This window comes from Agelaius tricolor, unplaced genomic scaffold, assembly GCF_023055355.1.
Source record: "Agelaius tricolor isolate 1412-34295 unplaced genomic scaffold, bAgeTri1.0.p SCAF_29, whole genome shotgun sequence".
Lineage (NCBI taxonomy): Eukaryota > Metazoa > Chordata > Aves > Passeriformes > Icteridae > Agelaius > Agelaius tricolor.
This window is the reverse complement of record NW_027269289.1, coordinates 4,519,503-4,540,126: the sequence shown is the minus strand read 5'-3', so window position 1 is coordinate 4,540,126 and position 20,624 is coordinate 4,519,503. Positions and strand designations below refer to the sequence as shown.

At 50.3% G+C, this 20,624-nt stretch overlaps 3 protein-coding genes across 4 annotated transcripts in view; 1 reads left to right on the top strand and 2 right to left on the bottom strand.

The window, feature by feature from the left end:
• Positions 1-3,390, bottom strand: part of LOC139601010 (beta-galactosidase-1-like protein 2) — a 34,821-nt gene extending 31,431 nt beyond the window's left edge. The window contains exon 1 of one of the 2 annotated variants that reach the window (XM_071449680.1): positions 3,193-3,390. In XM_071449680.1, coding sequence (XP_071305781.1) covers positions 3,193-3,275 — 83 coding nt within the window. In that variant the 5' untranslated portion in view covers positions 3,276-3,390. The remainder of the gene's footprint in view (positions 1-3,192) is intronic. The other variant, XM_071449679.1, reaches the window with a different exon arrangement.
• Positions 3,391-4,665: 1,275 nt separating this feature from the next.
• On the bottom strand, positions 4,666-15,039 carry ACAD8 (acyl-CoA dehydrogenase family member 8). The gene is made up of 11 exons (XM_071449746.1): positions 14,742-15,039; positions 12,805-12,905; positions 12,271-12,440; positions 11,501-11,610; positions 11,040-11,116; positions 10,674-10,811; positions 9,908-10,043; positions 9,709-9,806; positions 8,547-8,699; positions 6,220-6,322; positions 4,666-5,384 (listed from the first exon to the last, which is right to left on the bottom strand). Exons 1-11 carry the CDS (start codon positions 15,037-15,039, stop codon positions 5,332-5,334), a joined length of 1,437 nt encoding a protein of 478 aa, XP_071305847.1. The 3' UTR covers positions 4,666-5,331.
• Positions 14,937-20,619, top strand: THYN1 (thymocyte nuclear protein 1). The gene is made up of 8 exons (XM_071449747.1): positions 14,937-15,075; positions 16,012-16,095; positions 17,020-17,246; positions 17,693-17,761; positions 18,411-18,503; positions 19,098-19,193; positions 20,156-20,306; positions 20,388-20,619. Exons 2-8 carry the CDS (start codon positions 16,053-16,055, stop codon positions 20,432-20,434), a joined length of 726 nt encoding a protein of 241 aa, XP_071305848.1. The 5' UTR covers positions 14,937-15,075; positions 16,012-16,052; the 3' UTR covers positions 20,435-20,619.
• The last annotated feature ends 5 nt before the right edge of the window (positions 20,620-20,624 follow it).

The window sequence follows — 20,624 nt, the reverse complement described above, 5'->3', positions numbered from 1 at the left end:
GGCAAATGTGAAAAATGCGTATTTTATGATTGGCTTTTTGCGAAAGCGATGCTGTATTAATTTTTTTAGTAGTGTGTTAAATATAGTTTTAGGTTATAACATAATGTTAAAATAGAAACTATGCTATGTAAGATACTTTTTTTAAAAGAAAGGACTTGCAGCAAGATAGCAGCCACAGGACACCTGAATCTTTCAGAGAAAGAGAATTTATTGCCCCATTATCAGAAGAAATGAACTTCTGCCTGCCTTGCTCAGCCCTAAAGGGCTGTCAGGATTCAGAGGAAGAAGCTGACACTGCCCAGACAGAATCCTGTGTTTGAATGGAATTTATGCATCATGCATGAGGTGTATGAATATGCAACAGGCTGCTGCTTTAAGGGTTAATCCTCTGTTAACGTGGGTCCTTTTTCCAGCTTATGTTGCCCAGAAAAAGCTACCCAGACTGTCCATAACTCTTTGTTTCTATTGTCTCATATTGTCCTAATCCAAATTGTCCAAATTATTATTATTACTCTAATTATATTACTATTTTTATAACCATTTTATTACTATTAAACTTTTAAAAATTTAAAAACAAGTGATTGGTATTTTTCACAGCAAACCAAACCAGCAGCTACATCTACTTCTGTTTTCCAGAGGTGGAAAACTCAAAGGGCTCTGGAGATGCAAAACTCCAATTTTTCAAGATTATGTTGGAAAAGAGTTTCCAAGTTGTTTCTTAGCTAGGTAGAGCCCCAAATTCCCCCTGCACACTGAAGTGCTGCTGAGTGCTGCCAGAACGAAGGCTGTGCTCAGGAGGCACACACAGCCAGATAAAAATAAACTAATCACTTAAGCTCATCTTCTTAATCCCAGGCACAACTAACCTGGCACATTCCCATCAAGTTTCCTACTTTAAAACTCCCCATCTCCATTGTTTTTCCTCCCCAAGAAGGGCTGGAAGGAAGCTCCCAGTCTCCCAGTATTTTCAACACATTATCCTAGATATCCTGAAACCCACATTTCTCATTAGGATCTGTTCAAGTAACCTCAGGAACAAGCTCAGGAAGAAACATTTCTGTGACTCAGCAGAGCTTGATCCTGTTACCCTGAGCTGGATTGCCAGAGTTTAAAGTGTACCTGGGCTCTGTGCTTCCTCCTGAGAGCAATTTACAGCTCCCAGAAGAAGACTTTTTTTCTCACTTCTATAATGACAGAACAGGTTGCAAATAGTACTTTTTTTTCCCTTAGTTAAAGGTTCCTGGCTTTCTTTGTCAACCTCAGCAGCCATCCCTGGGAGTGTTCCAGTCAGGCTGGATGGGGCTGGGAGCAATCTGGGATACTGGAAGTGAAAATTATAGGATTCCACGATTCTGTGATTTCATCTCTGCCTCAGGGAAGTCTCTTTTGCAGAAAAACCCCAAAACAACCATTCCATTACCAACTAACCCCAGAGCAGAGACTCTGAAGTTGGATTGCATGAGTTAGCCCAGTAAGATGGAATAAGCCTTTGTAAGATGGAATGTGAAGTGCAAAATAGAGCACATGGAAAAGCCAAGTCCCAAATAACTTCTGAACCAAACAGCCATGCTGCTCACACCTGTGAAACACAAACATGGCTCAAGTCCTCTCTGCAAGAGAGATGTGAAAAACCTCTCTGATTGAACACCAACCTTTGGTCTTCAACCACCCCATATCCAGAGCAGTTGGGAGAAAAAGCTGCTGGAAAACAGGCAAACCAGGGGAAAAAAGGCAACAATTTCTTTGCTGATACTGAAGGATGTGCTTCAGAGGACAAGGGACTGTGCTGCTGATCCCTAAGCTCCACTGAGACCTCCAAGGGCTTTGCTCTTTATTCTGGGCTTCCTCTGGCCAGGGGAAAGTGAAAGCTCTGAGCTGCCCTGGCCCCCAGCTCCCTGCCCTGCACAGCCCCCCTGCTCACAGACCATGGCTGAGGTAGCAGCAGCAATATCCTGTAAAACTGCTTATTCTGCACACAGGGGCTTGTTCTGCACACAGGGATTTGTGGCTGCACTCCTAGAGGAGACAGATGCTGTGCCTCCATCAGGTATCAGTTTGCAATAATCCTCCCTAAGAACCCAGGTGGCACAAATCCAAGGCCAGCTATGCAAGAATTTTGCTTCTAATTATGCAAAGATTTATTAAAGCTTTTTCCATAGCTCTGAGGATCAGGTTTACTTCCAACTATGATTTTAAGAAGGTGTTATAAAACAATCCAGCTGGCAATAAATAACTCTCTTACATCTCCATACATATCCATGTGTATTTTCCAGCAAGCCACTGGGAGGGACTGAGGAGTTTCTGACACCTGGAAGCCACAAACACGGGGAAAGAACATCACCCCCAGAATGAACGTGATCTAAACCACGTGGGATTCAAGCCAGAACCTCAAAATACTTCTTGATACTACTGGTGGGGTAGAGCTGCTGGTCTGGAGGGTGAAACAGGAGCAGCAGAAGGAAGAGAAGAGGTTTGGACTGGACATGTGGGCATGGCCCATGGGTACCACCCTGCTCTGGGGACACGGAGCAGGCACAGGCAGCGCCAGGCCGGGGCTGCAGAGAGGGAAACAACGCCTGGGAGCCCGGAGCTGCGATTGATTCGCGGAGCGCATCATCCACCAGCGCTGCGGTGATGCAAAGGCTCCCAAGGTCGGCACAGAACTGATTTATAACAAACACAGAGCTGATTTATAACACAGAGCTGATTTATAACACAGAGCTGATTTATGGCGCTGGCAGCGCGGCTTTCCCCGCCGATATTTCGGTGACGGACGGTGTGGCTATCAGGTGCAGCACATATTTATATTTATATTTATATTTATATTTATATTTATATTTATATTTATATTTATATTTAGCTTCGCTCATTCTGCGCTCCTTCCCACGCTCCCGTTCCGCTGCAGGAATGATGGCAGCGGAGGTCTCCCATCGGAAAGGACGGGATTCTACCGAGCCTGCTCCCGCCCGGTAATTCCCCGGCAGCGCTCGGGACGCACGGACGCTAATTACGTTAATAACCGTTCTCCCGTGCACCGGCGCCGCCGATTCCATCCATGCGCAGTTCTCCCGCAGCCAGCCCCGCTGCCAGCGGCGGGGCCTGCGCCCGGCGGGCACCGGCAGCCGCCTCACGCCCGGCCCCGCCGCCCCCGGGGCGCGACCCCCGCTCCCCCCACCTCGCGCCGGGTCTCACCTGCGCAGCAGCAGCCACAGCACGACGAGGAGCAGCGCGACGCCCCCGAGGCGGCGCTGCCGCCGCCCCCCGCACGGCCACATGGCGGAGGGAGCGCGGCCGGGCCCCGGGAGCCCAGAACCCCGGCCCGGAGCCCCCCGCGCCCTCCGGGCCCGAACCCCCGACCCGCCGGGCGCCGACCCAGAGCGCGCCCGCCCCGCCTCGGACCCGCCCCGCCCGTCGCCCGCGCGCCACTGACCCCGCCCCTCCGGACCGCCTCCCCGACTCCCATTGGCTGCCGGAGGGGCGCGCGCGGCCGAGGGGGCGGGGCGTGAGAGGGAGAGGCGCGGCCGTGAGGGAACGGCCTGAGGGGGACGGAGAGACGGACAGAGAATGGGGAGAGGGAATATGGATAGAGAACATGGATAGAGAGATGGGACTGAGAACATGGAGAGAGAACATGGATAGAGAGATGGGACTGAGAACATGGAGAGAGAACATGGATAGAGAGATGGGACTGAGAACATGGAGAGGGAACATGGATAGAGAACATGGGTAGAGGCTGGTACAGAGAACATGGATAGAGAGACGGGACAGAGAATATGGATAGAGAACATGGATAGAGAATATGGACAGAGCTGGGACAGAGAACATGGGACAGAAAATATGGATAGAGAGATGTGACTGAGAACATGAATAGAGAGATGGGACAGAGAACATGGATAGAGAGCACTGGGAGAGAGCCCAGACTGAGAGAGAGCCCCAGGAGAGAACCCAGGCTGAGACCATGGCCAGGGACCCGTGGGAGAGAACCCCAACAGAGGGACCCTAGGCAGGGATCCCACAGAGAGACCCAGGACAGAGCCCCCCAGGAGAGAACCTGCACTGAGACCCTGGACAGGGACCCGTGACAGAGATCCTGGGAGAGAGCCCAGACAGATCCTCTGGGCAGAAACTCCCCATGGAGACCCTGGAGAGACTTCAGACAGGGACCCTGGGCAGAGACCCCAGCCAGAGACCCCTTCCCACTGCCCAGAGACCCTCCCAGCCCAGGACACCCATCCCCTGGGCAGGCAGAGGGTCTCCCCCGTGGGCAGGGGGCTGTTCCTCTTTGAGGCACTGGTGTTTATCCTTTCAACTGTCCTGTGGGGCAAATTCAATGTGCAATAAAATGAGGGAGGGGACATTCAGGGCCTGCCAGCAACAGCAGGAACTGAGGTCAAACAAGTGGAAGGTGTCTGGAATGAGTTTAAGGGTTTAAGGTCCCTTCCAACCTAACCCATTCCATGATTCTGCTGCTAATCTCTGTCATCTTCCCCCTGCCAAGTACTGCTGAGAAAAAAGAGCTGGCTGACCTGAAGGGGTTAACAAAGACATTACCTAAAAAGCCCTCAAGCAGAACTATTTTGCAACACCTACTTCAAAAATTCCCTATTGCTTCTGTTTAAACACCTGAAATACCACAGAAGGAAATTATCTTAATTTCCACTCCAGTAACATTTCCATCATTGCTTTATTGATTTCAAATCAGAGAGGAGAAAATAATTTACCAATATTTTTACTCCCCTTACATTGTTCACAGCCTCACTGATTGGAGGCCACAGAGCTCAATATTTCTGTACATAACTTTATTTTTCATTTGCACTTTCGTGTTGCAAAGGCTTTTTCAAGATTAAGCACCAAGATGTGGTGGGAATACAGAGAACAAGCAATGGCTGGGAAAAGTTTAGGAAAAGTTTGCTGGGAAAAGAGGGAGTGCTTCTAGCTAAAGGAGAGGCATCCTAGGATAAAAACCCTGTGGTTAGAGCCTTTGATCATCGGTTCCCAGGGGTGCTGTGAGCAGTTAATTCCTTCAAAATAAAGATTTCAGTGATCCCATGGGCTCACCTCTGCCTGAGATTCCCATTCCAGAGGTGAGCAGCAGCTCTGGGGTTTGTTTTTCCAAGGAGGACGTGTGGCAGGCAGGCCAGGAGCAGGGTTTGGAGACAGAGGCTTGGGTTGGCAGCTGTGATTTCTGGCTGCACAATGCCAGCCTGGCATGCAGCTGTGCCAGCCAGCTGGGGGTAAGGCAGGAAGGCTGTTCCCACTGGGGCATCCCCCTCTCCAGTCCCAAGGAGAGAGCTGGCCAGCAGGGGAGGGAAACAGGCCGGGCTCCTGGCTTCAGCCCTGCAGCAGATTCCTGGCCACAATCATCCTCATGACCTCGTTGGTGCCTGCAGCAGGATGGGCATGCAAAGGAAACACAGTTAAGGCACGGCCCAGTATTTTCCCCCTCAAAAGACCAAGAGAATTCTGCCCTGCTGTGCAGTTTACAGCTCTTCCCACCAGCTGAAGTGGCATTTAGGAGGGGCTGGGCCAAAACCCAACTGCCAAGGGCCAGCATATTGCTTGGGAAAGCTGCTGCTGCTTTTTATGTGAGTGTTGGGAGGCTGCAGGAGCAGGCATTGAGCAGAACTGGATTCACAGCAACATCTGAGCTCTCTGCTGTACATTTAACACATTCACCACACACAGGCTGCAAACCCACTGGGTGTAAGAAAGAGCATGTCCCTCACCAGCTACCCTGATTGTAGGTGAGGAGATTTCAAAGCAGAGGAAACAGAATATTTAGGAGGCCAAACTGAGATTAGAAATGGCCAGATACTGTTAGAGATACAATGGCAAGGAGTGCAAACAGACCAAAATCACTGTTAGAGACATGATGTCAAGGAGTGCAAACAGACCAAAATCTCAGGAGAGGAATTGTTAGGGAGAATCATCACGTGGCCAGGAGTAATGGGATGAAACTGGACAGAGGCATTGCTAACATGACAACTAAATATATTTCTCTGCTGTAAGACTCTTAAAATAGCCAGCTAAATATCCTCCTCTGCCCTCACACAGCCAGAGCTGCCAGCCAGGGCTCTCACACATGGCACACCTCATGCTCAGAGCACAGCAGGGCTCTGAAACCCAACAATCAGACTCATGTGGGAAGGTGGGGGCCTCCAGGGGGGTTTTCCTCCCAACCCCACTGCCAACCTCACCTGTTCTGGGAGTGTCATTTACCTTCCAGGATCTGGTGCACTCTGATGTCCCGCACGAACTGCTGCACGGCGTAATCCTTCAGGTAGCCATAGCCCCCGTGCATCTGCAGAGCCTGGTTACAGATCTGAGGGGATAACACTGCTCTGAAGGGACTCGTGCAGGACACAGCAGTGGCAGAAGTTCAGTAAGGGCCCAGGAATCTGGGCTCACTTTTTTTCCCTGGTCACCCAATCTCATCTCTTAAAAACGTGGTGTGACTGTCAGACCCCATCAGTGCTGCTCTCCATGCTATCATATGTCCTGTTTCACATGAAGGGTGTGTTTATGTGAACAGCAATGCCCAGAAATACCCAGGGATGGGTACAGATACCCAGGAATGGGTATAGATACCCTGGGATGGGTACAGAGATGCCCAGGGATCAGAACAGACACCCACGGATGGTACAGATACCCAGGGATGGGTACAGGGATGCCCAAGAATGGGTACAGATACACAGCGATGGGTACAGGGATACCCAGGTATGGGTATAAATACTCAGGAATGGGCACAGAGATACCCAGAGATGGGTATAGACACCCAGGGATGGGTACAGGGATACCCAGGTATGGGTATAAATACTCAGGAATGGGCACAGAGATACCCAGGGATGGGTACAGGGATACCCAGGTATGGGTATAAATACTCAGGAATGGGCACAGAGATACCCAGGGATGGGTAGAGATGCCCAGGGACAGGTACAGATCCCCAGGAATGGACACAGAGATACCCAGGGATCAGTATAGACACCCAGGGATGGGTATAGATGCCCAAGGATGGATACAGACACCCAGGGATGAGTACAGATGCCCAGGGATGGGTACAGAGATGCCCAGGGATGGGTACAGGTACCCAGGGATGGGGATCTTTAGGGAATAAATTGATTTTTGTTGCATTTCTGCCGTTTGCAAACCCGAGCCGCCACCTGGCGCCACCTGGCGGCCACTCAGGGGAGGGGCAGGCAGGGCGCAGGTTTCCATGGAAACGCGACTCCGCGCGTCCTGTCCCCCAGTTTGGGACGGAAAACGGAACAACAGCAAAAATTCAAACTGCTGAGCACATAAACAGCTTCTAAATGGCACTGAGATAGGAAATGTCAAGTTCTTTTCCCCCCTTCTTGCTTTCTCTTTCTGGGAACATTTTGATAAAGTAACAAAATAAGGTATTTTTCAAAGGGATAAGATAATTTTCAAAGCAATAATGTAATTTTTCAGCCATTTCCTGACCACTTCCTACCTAAGAACAATCACCCTGCAACATACAAATTTTCCTTGGAAAATAAAAATGCTCTGCTCCCTGTCCTGTCTCCCTTTTGGCCCCTCAAGAAGAACAGTGGAAAGATGTTTGAAATCTCTCAGATTAATCCTGCAGCCTCCACATGTGTTATAAAACATCCTCAAAGGAGGCTCCTGTTGGCTTTGGGTTGTGTAGTGGTTTTGGTTCACCAATTTAAAGATCTTAATCTTTAAATTAAGACTAAACCTTAAAATTTTAAGTTTTTTTTAAACCTTTAAAAAAATTTAAGATTTTTTTTCAAATTTAAGATTTTTAAAAGATTTAAGATTTAAATTAATCTTAATTTAAGATTAAGATTTAATCTTAAATTTAAGATTAAATTTAAAAATAAAAAAAAAATACAAATTTTCAGGGACAAGATCAAACTTCTCCCTGACACCCTGGGCATTAAGATTAAATTTAAGATATGAAAAAAAAAATTAAGATGTCACTGTCATATTTTCTGAAAAATCCTCTTTGCCCAGGATTCTTCTCCTGGGAAGCTGAGAAGCCTCAGAGAGCAATGAAGACAATAATTATCTGATTTCTTCTCCTGTGTTTGCTGCTTTGGAATGTGTTTGGACATTGTTTATTTACCAGCTGGTCATTATTTGATTGGTTTCATGTGCATTGTTTTAAATTAATGACCAATCACTGTCAGGCTGTGTCGGGACTTTGGAAGAGAGTCATGAGTTGTCATTATCATTCTTGTTAAGCCTTCTGTCTGTATCCTTTACTCTTTAGTATGGTTTTAGTATAGCATTAATATAATATAATATAATATAATATAATATAATATAATATAATATAATATAATATAATATAATATAATATAATATAATATAACATAATATAATAATAAATTGGCCTTCTAAGAACGTGGAGTCAGACTCATTCCTCCTCCGTCTGGGGCACCTCAAATATGACACTAAGACCTTTCAGGGAGAAGATCAAAGTTCTCCCTGACACCCTGGGCATTAAGGGGGGCATCTCCAACCTTCTAAGGAGGATCCCAAGAGGAGTTTGAGGCACCTACCCCGAAGCACTCGTCGGTGGCAAAGAGCTTGGCCATGGAGCAGAGCACGGCCGCGTCCTCCCGGCCCTCCTGCAGCGCCCGAGCCGCGTTGCGCACCATCAGCCGCGCAGCCAGCAGCCGGGTGGCCATCTCTGCCAGCCTGAACTGCAGGTACTGCAGAGCCACAGGAAACCCCCATCAGCACCTCACAGGGGTCTCAGCCAAGCCCACCACAGCCAGGCAGGGCTGGGAGCCACAGCTCTATAGAGAGGCAAACACAGCCCACCACTGCCAGGTAGGGCTGGGAGCCACAGCTCTATAGAGAGAGGCAAACACAGCCCCACCACTGCCACCAGGCAGGGTAAGGAGCCACAGCTCTATGGAGAGAGGCAAACACTGCCCCACCACCGCCAGGTAGGGTTGGTAGCCACAGCTCTATAGAAAGAGGCAAACACAGCCCCACCACTGCCAGGCAGGGTAAGGAGCCACAGCTCTATGGAGAGAGGCAAACACAGCCCCACCACTGCCAGGCAGGGCTGGGAGCCACAGCTCTATAGACAGGCAAACACAGCCCCACCACTGCCAGGTAGGGTTGGTAGCCACAGCTCTATAGAGAGGCAAACACAGCCCCACCACTGCCAGGCAGGGCTGGGAGCCACAGCTCTATAGAGAGAGGCAAACTTTCCCTGGGGAAGGCTGTGAGAAGATCAGAGAAAATAATGAGAAACAATTTATATCTCCACTTGCTGCACCTGGTGTTGTGCACGTGTGGAATGTGTTATGGGGATTTGGTTATACAAAGGGTGGTTTTGTAATTGGACACTGGATAGTGTTGGGATTGACCAATTGGATCCATATATATATATTATATATTGGATCCATATAATATATATTATAACATATTATAATATGTATATTATATAATAGTATAATATAGTATAAAGTATAATATAATAATAATATAGCACAGTATAACAGAATAAAGCAATTGATCAGCCTTGTGGAATCATGGAGTCAATGATTAATTATTATTACCCCGTTCAGGGGACTGCTGCTATGATGAGGGCTCAGGCCTGATACAATTCCTTAGGAAAGTGTGTTCTTGACTTCTCCAGGGAGGGCCCTGTGAGGTGAGGGATGGCCCTCCCAGCATGAGGAAGGTCAGGGCTGCTGCAGGCCTTACCTGGTTGTTGGCGAGGGGTTCCCCGAACTGCTTGCGGACAGTGAGGTGCTCCTGAGCCAGGAGAACTGAGGCGTGAGCAGCTCCTAACGAACAAGAAGCTGGTGGGAGAAGCCAAGGACACAGAGTGAAGGTGAAGCTACTTCAGACAGGCAACAGGAAGGTCCTGCCCTCCTCCCCTGGCTCTCTTTGGCTTTCTCACCAATGTTTATCCTGCCTCCGTTGAGCCCCTGCATGGCGATGCTGAATCCCTGCCCTTCAGCTCCCAGCCGGTTGGCCACAGGAACAACACAGTCCTCAAAGATCACAGCTCGAGTTGGCTGGGAATTCCAGCCTACCTGGGAAAAAAAAGCTCCTTCCAGACTGCTCCTGAGGAGCAGCACAGCTCCAACACAGAACCACCCAACCCCTTGGTCTCACTGCCAAGCTGCCACAAAGCACCCGTGGCCTGCATGGCTTGGCCTCAGTGTGGAAATTGGAATGGGTGTTTTTGAGAAGAGGCACAAATCCAGTGATCTTGATTTTCCTGAGACTAAAATCCTTCACTTACCAAAGGGATGGGTATTGGGCAAACTTCACCACTTGGTGAAACCATGACAGTTTGGGACTACAATCCCATCCATGAAGAGATCCCTAATGCTTTGCACAGACAAGCTCATTGGGACCACAGGACACAGCCTCAAGCTGTGCAGGGGAAGCTCAGATTGGACATCAGGAAGAATTTCTCCATGGAAAAGGCTGTCAGGCATTGGAATGGGCTGTCCAAGGAGGTATTTGAGTGACCACCCCTGCAGGTGTTTAAGGAATGCCTGGATGTGGCACTCAGTGCTCAGGCTGACAAGGAGGATCAGTCACAGGTTGGACTCAATGGTCTTGGAGGTCTTTCCAATCCTGATGCTTCTGTGGTTCTGTGATCTCTGTCCTGCACTTCCCTCAAGCACACAGGAAGCACAACCCAAGCCTCTTACCTTCTTCTCCTTCTTGCCAAAGCTGAGCCCTGGCATTCCCTTCTCCAGCACGAGGCAGGAGATGCCCTTGGGGCCTGGGCCCCCCGTGCGACACATGACCACGTACACATCGGTGTCACCTCCCCCGCTGATGAAGGCCTGCAGGAGGGCACAACAAGAAATGTGAGGCTTTTTGGGGGGGGTTTGCAAACTATCCCTGAGCCCACAGCAGCAGCTGGCAGGGTACAGAAATGGAGAGGCAAAGAGCCCACAGCTAGAGGCGTTCAGGGACCCAGCTCTGCAGAGCACGTCTTGCCTTGGGAGAATGCACAGAGGTGAGGAGACAGCAGGAATGGGAAGGACAGTTTAGCAGGAGCAAAGAGGTACCTTGGAGCCATTCAAGACGTAGGTGTCCCCTTTCCTCTGAGCTGAGGTCAGCAGGGAAGCTGCATCACTGCCACTCCCTGTTTGAGAAGCAAGGAAGCAGCCAGTGAAGCAGAAGGTCCAGAGCCTACAAACTCTCCCTGGGACCATACCCTGACACCTGAGTTTGTACCACAAGCATCTCAGCAATCATCATCTGCCTCTCCTCAACTTCACAAAATGAATATGGAAAGAAACGTTTCACCTGCAGCCCTTTGCAAGGTTCATGTGCAGTTAAAGAGGGAGGAGATGTCCTGGTTGAGGATGCTCACCTGGCTCAGTCAGGACCTTTGCAAGGTTCATGTGCAGTTAAAGAGAGAGGAGATGTCCTGCTTGAGGATGCTCACCTGGCTCAGTCAGGACCTTTGCAAGGTTCATGTGCAGTTAAAGAGAGAGGAGGAGATGTCCTGCTTGAGGATGCTCACCTGGCTCAGTCAGGCAGTAAGAGGCAAACTTTTCCATGCTACAGAGAGATGGGCAGAACCTGTGCCGCTGCTCCTCATTGCCAAAGGTGTCGATCATCCAAACACACATGCTGGGGTGGGAGACAAGGAGCAGCATTCAGGATTGAACATAGGTTGTACAAGAACATCCCTGGCTGAACAGAGGAAAGCTCCACAGAGCTGAGCCACAAGCCCTGAGGCCTGAAAATGTTATTGTTACACCTTCCATTCACCACAGACTCACTGCCCTGTGGGACAGCAGGTTCTGTTTAAGAGCCTCAGTCTCCTCTCCATGAGCCCTGCTCCCTCTCCAGGAAACTGCACCTGGAGAACGAGCAGCATCACTGCAGCTCTCTGTGCCAAGTGACCTGTCACTGGACATGTCTCTACAAGCAGGACAGCCCTGGGGTCAGGTGGTGCCTCTGGGCTCTGTCACAGCATGGCCGAGGCACAAAAGCTTTTTCCAGGCAGGTTACTATCTATAGAAAGCTTAAGTGGCAGGGCAGAGAACAAAATCCAGAACTTAATCCTATCTTGCATGCCACAAAGCTAAAATTACTTCTTGGTGGCATCTCAGTCCTTGTGGCCTATTTGTTTACTGCCATCCAGGGATCCTCACAGGGATGTGTGTACTCGAGGTCAGCACTTAAATATATAAATAATGAGCAGCAGCCAGGGAGTGCTTCCAGCTGTATTTAGAGCCCACAGGGCAGCCAGGCTGACACCATCCACCCCTGCACAGACACACTCACTTGTGGATGCTCATGTAAGCAGTGGTGCTGGTACATCCTGTTGACAGAGCTTCAAAGATGATGGAGGTGTCAAGCCGTGACAATCCAGAGCCACCAACATCTGGTTTCACATAGATCCCACCAAATCCCAGCTGGGCTGCCTTCCTCATCGTTTCCACAGGGAATATTTCCTGTTGGGGCAGGAGAGATATCTCAATGAATATTCAGGATTAGTTCAGTCCCTTTGGGTAGCCTTGGGCTACCAGTTTGAGTCCCACTGTCCTGCAGAGTTTAAGACAGCTGGGTGGGTCAAAGAAGAGCTGGTACCAACACAGACACATTCCATCTTCAGCAGTGAATCCAGGACCCAGGTGATTGAATAACCTGGCTAGGAAAGCTTCAAGGTGTTTCTGATGACTTCCCCTTCCCCAGCTACAGCAGCAGCTTCAATGACAACCCCCAGAGCTACTGCAGGAACCCTCAGTGAGACCCATGGGTCACAATGTCCTAAGGGAGGAAAAAGGGAGCAGTGCAACCCTGGTGAGGCTGTCCTACCTTCTCATCCCACTCGGCCATGTAAGGAGCCATCTCCTTCGCAGCAAAATCAAGGGCAACTTTCTGGAATTCCTTCTGATCCTCAGTGAGTCCAGTGGATGCTAGAAAAGCAGCAAGAGATGAGAACACGTGTCTGTTGAGGGAAAGCAGCACAACCACCTCGTCTACACCCCAAACAATTTCAAGGTGCCCCTTAACTCACACAAACAGTTCAGGGTCTCTGCTGCAGAGACCATTTCTCTGTTCCTCAGGAATACAATGAACTGTGCTGAGAGCAGGGGGCTTTGGGAGGGGCTTTCTTGGGACAAAACAAATCCAAGATCCCAGCTGGCTCTGTCTGCTCCATGCTAACTACATTAGAAAGCCAGGACAGGGACCACAGTCACTCCATCTCACTAAGTCTGTGCTAAAGAAATCTGAGGGAGCAGTGCTGGGACTTCAAAGAAAGGAGATTGGAAGCAAATAATACAGCAGCCCTTTGGAAACAGCATCTAAAGCTTTAGTTAGGTTCTGCATTTAAAACCTGCTTCACTGACACATAGATCCAACATTGTTTTGGTTGCTCCTCTCCTGAAATTCACAGCTATGCTGCAGCCTCAATTTTTAATGTTGCTACATTTAGACACCGAAGCAATTCATCTGCAAAGTGTTCTGGAACCAGAATGGTTTGGATTGGAAGGGACCCTAAGGACCATCTTGTTCCAACCACCTGACACCTTCTATGAGACTAAGCCTGTCCAACCTGGCCTTGAGCACTGCCAGGGATGGTGCATCCACAACTTCTGGGCAACCTGTGCCAGCTGGAATTCTGCCTGAAGAATTTCTTCCTAATATCTAACCTGAATCCCTCCTCTTTTAGCTTAAATCCATTCCCCCTTGCCCTATCAGTCTGCCTATATAAAAAATCACTTTCCTTCTTTTTAAAAATCCCTCTTCTTTTGAGAGATACTCTTTGATTCACTGTCAAATCTGAAAAACCATGAAAACCTAGGTAAGGGAAGGACATGGAGATGTCGCTATAGGATACAAAACAACAGGAGCACACACACCACTGCTCTTAAGGTGAAGAAAAAGGGAGTTTATTTTCTGACTCTAACATTTATAGTTTTCTAAAAGAGACAGTGGATTGGAGAGTGAAAGTGCTCCCTCTCCAATGACACTGGACAAACTAACAGTTTATCAAATTTCTTTTCTTCTATAAAAAAAATGCAAACCAATAAGTTATTTACAGAAAGTACGTGAGAAATTTTACTACAAAAATGTAAGCGTTAAAAAGTTTAAAAAATCTTTAAAAAATCAGAGCAACATGGAGAGGGACGGACCTTCCTTGTGGGCTTTTTCTCACTATTGAGCACGGTCTAAAGAGGTAAAAGGAGGGACATGGAGAGGGATGGACCTTTCCTTCCAGGCTCTGTCCCACTGCTGAGCATGGTGTAAAGAGGTAAAAGGAGGGACATGGAGAGGGATGGACCTTTCCTTGCAGGTTCTGTCCCACTACTGAGCACGGTCTAACAAGGCAGAAGGAGGGACAGGGAGAGGGAAAGACCTTTGCTTGTGGGTTCTGTCCCACTGCTGAGCACGGTCTAACAAGGCAGAAGGAGGGACAAGGAGAAGGATGGACCTTTCCTTGTGGGCTCTGTCCCACTGCTGAGCACGGTCTAAAGAGGTAAAAGGAGGGACAGGGAGAGGAAAGGACCTTTCCTTGCGGGTTCTGTCCCACTGCCAGGCACCCGCTGCGCGTGTCCGCGCCCGCACTGCCCTGACCGGGAGCAGGACCCGGGGAGGAGGGACACGGGGAGCGGTGACACACGGAGCAGTGACACGAACAGCTGGGAACATCCCTCCGGGCGGGGACAGGACCCGGGGGCCACCGACCCGCCGTCCATCATGTCCCCCAGCCCGCCTCCCCCGGGCCGCGGGGCCGGGCAGCTCCTTACGGTCGATGCAGGACGCGATCCCCCGGCGCCCCAGCAGCAGCCGCGCCGCCGCCCGCGGGGCCGCTCGCCACGCCATGGCCATGGCCGTGCGGGGCCGCTCCGCTTCCCGGCTCCTGCCGGCTCCTGCCGGGGCAGGCTGGGAGCTGTAGTCCTGCCCCCGGCACCGCCCGCCCGGGCGGGGAGGGAGCGAGGGGAGCCGGCCCTGCCCCGGCCTTTGCATAGCGGGCACCGCTTCCGAGCGCGCTTCCTCCTCCTCCTCCTCCTCCTCCTCCCCGCCCGGCACCGCCAGCATCCTCATCGCCCCGAGCAGGACCGGCGGCAGCGGCCCGGGCTGGTGAGCGGCAGCTCGGAGGGCTGGCAAGGAGGGAGGGAGGAAGGGGAAAGCTTGGCATAGAAGGCGGAAAAGTTGATGCCGGCCGGCCTGGCAGGAGGCAGCGGGCTCGGAGCCGTGCGAGTGCTGCTGGCAGAGGGGGCAGGGGATGGGCCGGCCGGCCCGCGCCTCTCCCGGAACCCCGGGGTCCGCAGGGCTGGGAGGGACCTGGGGGCCAGCGGTGAACCCCCCTGGCCGGGCACGGCCACCTGCGGCCAGGTGTGTTTGGCGCTCTGCAGGGAAGGGGCCGCTCCCGGGGGACACGGCGAGCTCGGCCAGGGGCAGAGCCCGGGCAGGGGCAGGAAGAGCCCAGGCAGGGGCGGGCAGAGCCCGGGCAGAGCCCAGGCAAGGGCAGAGCCCAGGCAGGGGCAGAGCCCAGGCAGGGGCAGGCAGAGCCCGAAGCCGCAGGCAGAGCCCGGGTAGAGCCCAGCAGAGCCCGAAGCCGCAGGCAGAGCCCAGCAGAGCCCGGACAGAGCCCAGGCAGGGGCAGGCAGAGCCCGAAGCCGCAGGCAGAGCCCGGGCAGAGCCCAGCAGAGCCCGAAGCCGCAGGCAGAGCCCAGCAGAGCCCGGACAGAGCCCCGGCAGCCGGGGCGAGGCTGGGCTGAGCCCTGGGGAGCAGCACAGCTCCTGTGCCAAAGGCAGAGAGGGCCCGCGCTCTGCCCACGCACCTTGGGGATTGCCTGGGTACAGCAGCGATCCAGCCCTGCTGCTGGTGTCCATCAGGGCTCCAGGGTGCGGTCCCCAAGCCCTGCCAGCATTCACACTGATAGAGGAAGTGGCTGAGCTCAAGGAAAGATTTATTTGCTCTCCACTCGCCCTGCAGCTCCCTGCCTCAGCCGTCTGTACTCTTTTCAGCCGCCTGGAGCAGCAGTAATTCCTCCTCCTTCTCTCGTCCATCAGGTGCTTCTCAGCGAAGAGAAGATAATTCAGAGAGACCAGAGATGCCTTGGCCGAGCAGAAAGAGAGACAAAGGAGCAGTAGCAGGTCTGTGCTGACATCCTGACTGATTTAGCACCTCTCATTTGAGGTTCCAGGCCATAGTGAAACTACAGGCAGCCGTGCTAACCGTCTGTCTTTCACAGGCAGTGTCTTACAGACAGCATTTCCTGTGCCAAATGGGCTGAGCACCCGAGCGTGACTGAGACAAGCCTGCTAGGTGTGTGATAAGGACAGTGATGTATTCTCAGCACAAGGGGCTAAGGAAATGGAGTTCAGGCCCATTTTTGCACAGCAGAGTTGGTCAGTCAGAGTACACCCAGTGCAGTGCCAGGAAACTGATGCAAAGCTGCAAAGACAAAAAGCAAGAAAATGGCACTGGAGGCATAATGATGTGGTGTTTAAAGTACAAGATGAAAAAACTGCACATCTGTGCCACTCATCTGCTTGATCCACTCCAGCAAATAACCACATTTTTATCCTTTAATCACTTCTTAATAACTGGGGCCTTTTTGTCTGTGTCCTGAAGAAACAAAGGATCCCTTCTGAACAGGTAGTTTAGTGGAGGTTAAGCTAAGATTTCCAGCTCCTGCAGGAATTGAAATAGTTTGGTTTGCTTGGTGAATGTTCCTCTTACCAGATTCACCTAAGTCTGCTTTGTTGCCTGGAGCTGATTTCTCAGCAATTAATTAAAAAAATTCAACTACACTTCATGTGGGCAAACATGGTCTATCCTGAGGTCTTTTTATTACTAACTGGGAGTATTAAACTACATTTTTGCAGACCCAAAAAAATCTCCTTATTTCAGATGCAAATTAGAAATACTCAGAATCATTGGTGCATAATGCTGCTACCTTACCCTGAGCACCTGGGGTGCCCCAAACTCCTGCTGCAGTCAAATGTGTGAAACCAGCTTGGACAACTAAAAATATTTTTTGAAACAAAATGTGTTTTATCTCAATGTCTTTTAAGATAAAAAAGAGCCCGATGCTAAAATTGCCAAAACCGAGAAGGAGACCTCGGATAAGGAGGAAGAAGAGAAGTCTGCAAAACCTCCAGCTGGGAGCTCCAAGTCAGGATGGAAGAACTGGAAGAAAAAAGAATCAGAGTCCGGTGGGGAGGAAAGCAAGATCACATATTGTCACTGGCTGCTGAAATCAGAACCTGAGAGCAGGCTGGAGAAGGGGGTGGATGTGAAGGTGAGCACTGGCACCCCCTCACTCAGCAAAGGACAGCAGCAGGGCCACTCCTGCCCACCTTCAGTCCCAGATGCTGAGGGACAACATCAGGCAACTCAGATTGTTTTATCCTCTCCAAACCCATTTGTCCTCCTGGAAACAGAAAAACAAAATGTTCTTGTCCAAGGTGACAACCTTGGGGTTTCATACATGTAATACAAGAGGAAATCAGCTCCTCAGGATGTTTGGCTGCTGGTCACAGGAGCAGCATCTATTTCAGACTCTGCCTTTTCACTGCTGCTTTGTAGAGGTTTTTCTGTAGGCCCTGTGGGAGATAAAAATTGTGTCAGGTTTGTGCTATAATTGAAGGAGCTGCTAGCAACAAACGCTTAGGCTCAGTGCAGACAATGACACTGTAAAGATCAGAATGCTCCTGAATGAATGTTTATTTTCATTTCCTTTGGCAGTTCAGCGTTGACGACTTGAAAGCTCAGCCTAATCAGACAACCTGCTGGGATGGAGTAAGGAACTACCAGGTAAGAAGCACATGGGGGCACTGAAATAGCAGTAGAAGAAGGTGGCTCTGCCCACAGCTTGTTCCTGTGCCTGAAGCATTTCCTCTGGGGCACTCTGCCTGTTCATGCAGGTGCACTGTGGGAAGGACCTGAAGTCAGCTCTTGCTTAGTGGCCTCAAGGTCAGAGGTAGATTCAGGCTGGTGAATATTCTGTCAAATCACCCAGTTTTTCTTTCACTTAGACCAACCTTTGATACCTCACAGCAAGTCTGTACTTACCCAAATCCTCTGTCAGTGCACAGCTTTCTGTTCCAAAGGAATTCCATGTGTGTTCCCCTGCTGTGTATGATGCCTGTGCTGTGTAGGATTCCCTGTTCCCCTACACATGATCTGCTCTGAATTGTTTGCTGACAGCTTTCCTGGGCAAGGGTGGCTGAGCTGTTGAATTCCCACACACTTTCTGACCAACAGGAGCTTGCTCTTCAGCCTTGTTTTGACTTTATTTAATTCCAACACAAAACCATCTCTATGACAACTGTAGGAAACATTATCTGAGTAATTCTGAAGCACATCTACCTCTCCTCTTGTTGGTTCCTGCTCTTGGCTGCTTCTAATGAAGCCCTGAGAGCTCGATGGAAAGAGCTGAAAGTCTCTTGTTTACTCCTGACAGGCAAGGAATTTCCTGAGATCCATGAAACTTGGGCAGCAGGCCTTCTTCTACCACAGTAACTGCAAAGAGCCTGGCATTGTGGCCCTTGTCAAGGTGAGTGTCTCTGTTTTGGGGAGAAGCGATAAGGAATGGATTATCAAGCAGCTCACTGCTTGTGTCTCAGCACCAAAGAGTGCAGGAGTTGTCCAGTGAGAGCAGGGAGTGAGCCCAGGACACCTCAGCTCAGCACTACAGGGCTGACTCAGCCATGTGTCCCCAGAGAGATGGAACCACGCTGTGCTGTTTTCCTGCTGACATTTCGGGGCACTCCCAGCCAAGCCAAGTGCTGTTCCACACTCTGATTCCAGTCTGACTCACTCCATTCTAGTCAGCAGAGCCCACAAGGCAGTAGACTAAAACCAGGGCACAGAGCAGCTTTTTCTTTAAGAGCAGAATTCATCACAAAGATCAGCAGCAGCTACCCCGTTTTCCTCTGCTGCATTTCCTTCCACACTGATCTCCAGCAGGTGATGCTGCACTCACTGTTCTGCACTTCTTCCACCCAAGAAATGTAAAGGAAACTGTTAGAATGGAGTTCAGGGAAAGCAAGGCTGATTTTTCACCAGGATTACTCTCTGTCACATCTCATGCCCTTTGCTGGCAGGTGTTTTGAACTGATGGAAACTCTCCTCTCCCCTTCTGCTTCAGATTGTGAAGGAGGCGTACCCTGATCACACACAGTTTGATCAGAAGGATCCTCATTATGACTCCACCAGCAGAAAAGAGAACCCCAAATGGTCCATGGTAATGTATTCCATTAAATACAGCCCTGTGTGCAAGCCAAGAGAAGGGAGAAGCCTCTTTGCATCATATTAAAAATCTTAAGCTTCTGTCCTGGCCTAGCTGCCTTTTTCTCTCTCAAGAGAAAATTCAATCCTATTTTCTCTGCTTTTTCCCCAATCCCTTCCAGGAGGCTGCCAAAATACATCTCCCTAAATTTTCATATCTTGGCTGCAGAGTTGGCCTCCACACATGGCAGAACCCTGAGTTAGAAAAATGAGCTAAGAGCCACTGTCAGTGCACAGTGAGCAAAGAAAGCTGTAGTTTTGAGGCACATTAGATTGTAGGGAAGGGAGTGTCACATCTGAATTTTGCATTGTCTGTGACATGAATGCACCTTGCTGCTGCACTGTGCCAACAACATCACCTGCAGAACCCTGAGTTAGGAAAATGAGCTAAGAGCCACTGTCAGTGCACAGTGAGCAAAGCTGCAGTTTTGAGGCACATTAGATTGTAGGGTGTTCATGTAGGGTGTTCATGGGCTGCCTACATCCCACATCTGAACTTTGCATTGTTTGTGACTTGCTGCTGCACTGTGCCAACGACGTCACCTGCAGAACCCTGAGTTAGAGAAATGAGCTAAGAGCCACTGTCAGTGCACAGTGAGCAAAGCTGCAGTTTTGAGGCACATTAGATTGTAGGGTGTTCATGTAGGGTGTTCATGTAGGGTGTTCATGTAGGGTGTTCATGTAGAGTGTTCATGGGCTGCCTACATCCCATATCTGAATTTTGCATTGTCTGTGACTTGATGCTGCACAGTGCCAACAAAACACCTGCCACAAATACTGGGAAGCTCTTTCAGCCTTCAGCAAGGCAAAGTCAGTGCACATCAGTCACTCCCTACAGCTCCAAATCTTTACCCCTCAAATCTTCTACGGGCTGTGGAGGCTGTGTGCCTGTCCAAGCTGTGCTGCCCTCCCTTGCAGGTGGATGTGCAGTTTGTGAGGATGACCAAGCGCTTCATCCCCCTGGCTGAGATCAAGGCTCACCACCTGGCACACAAGGCAGACGGGGGCCCCCTCAAGGACATGATGCTCTTCAGCAGGCAGCGTCTGTCCATCCAGCCCCTGACACAAGGTGAGAACCTCCCAGGACTCTTCATTCCCTCGGTCAGGCAAGCTGCAAGTCCCATTTATGGTTTTTCCTTCCTTACCACAGAGGAATTTGATTTTGTCTTGAGCCTGGAAGAGGAAAAGCCACATTAAAGCAGCACAGCTCCCACCCAGCCCGCTGATGCCTCCTCCTCCTCCACCAGCACAACTCTCCAGTTCACCTGCTCAAGCACAGCACCACGAACATGCCACCACAAGACCTGCAGCCACACGTCCCTTCCCTTGACACACTGTTATTTTTGCTTATTTTTTCAATAAATAAAGCCTTTTGGAATCAACTGCA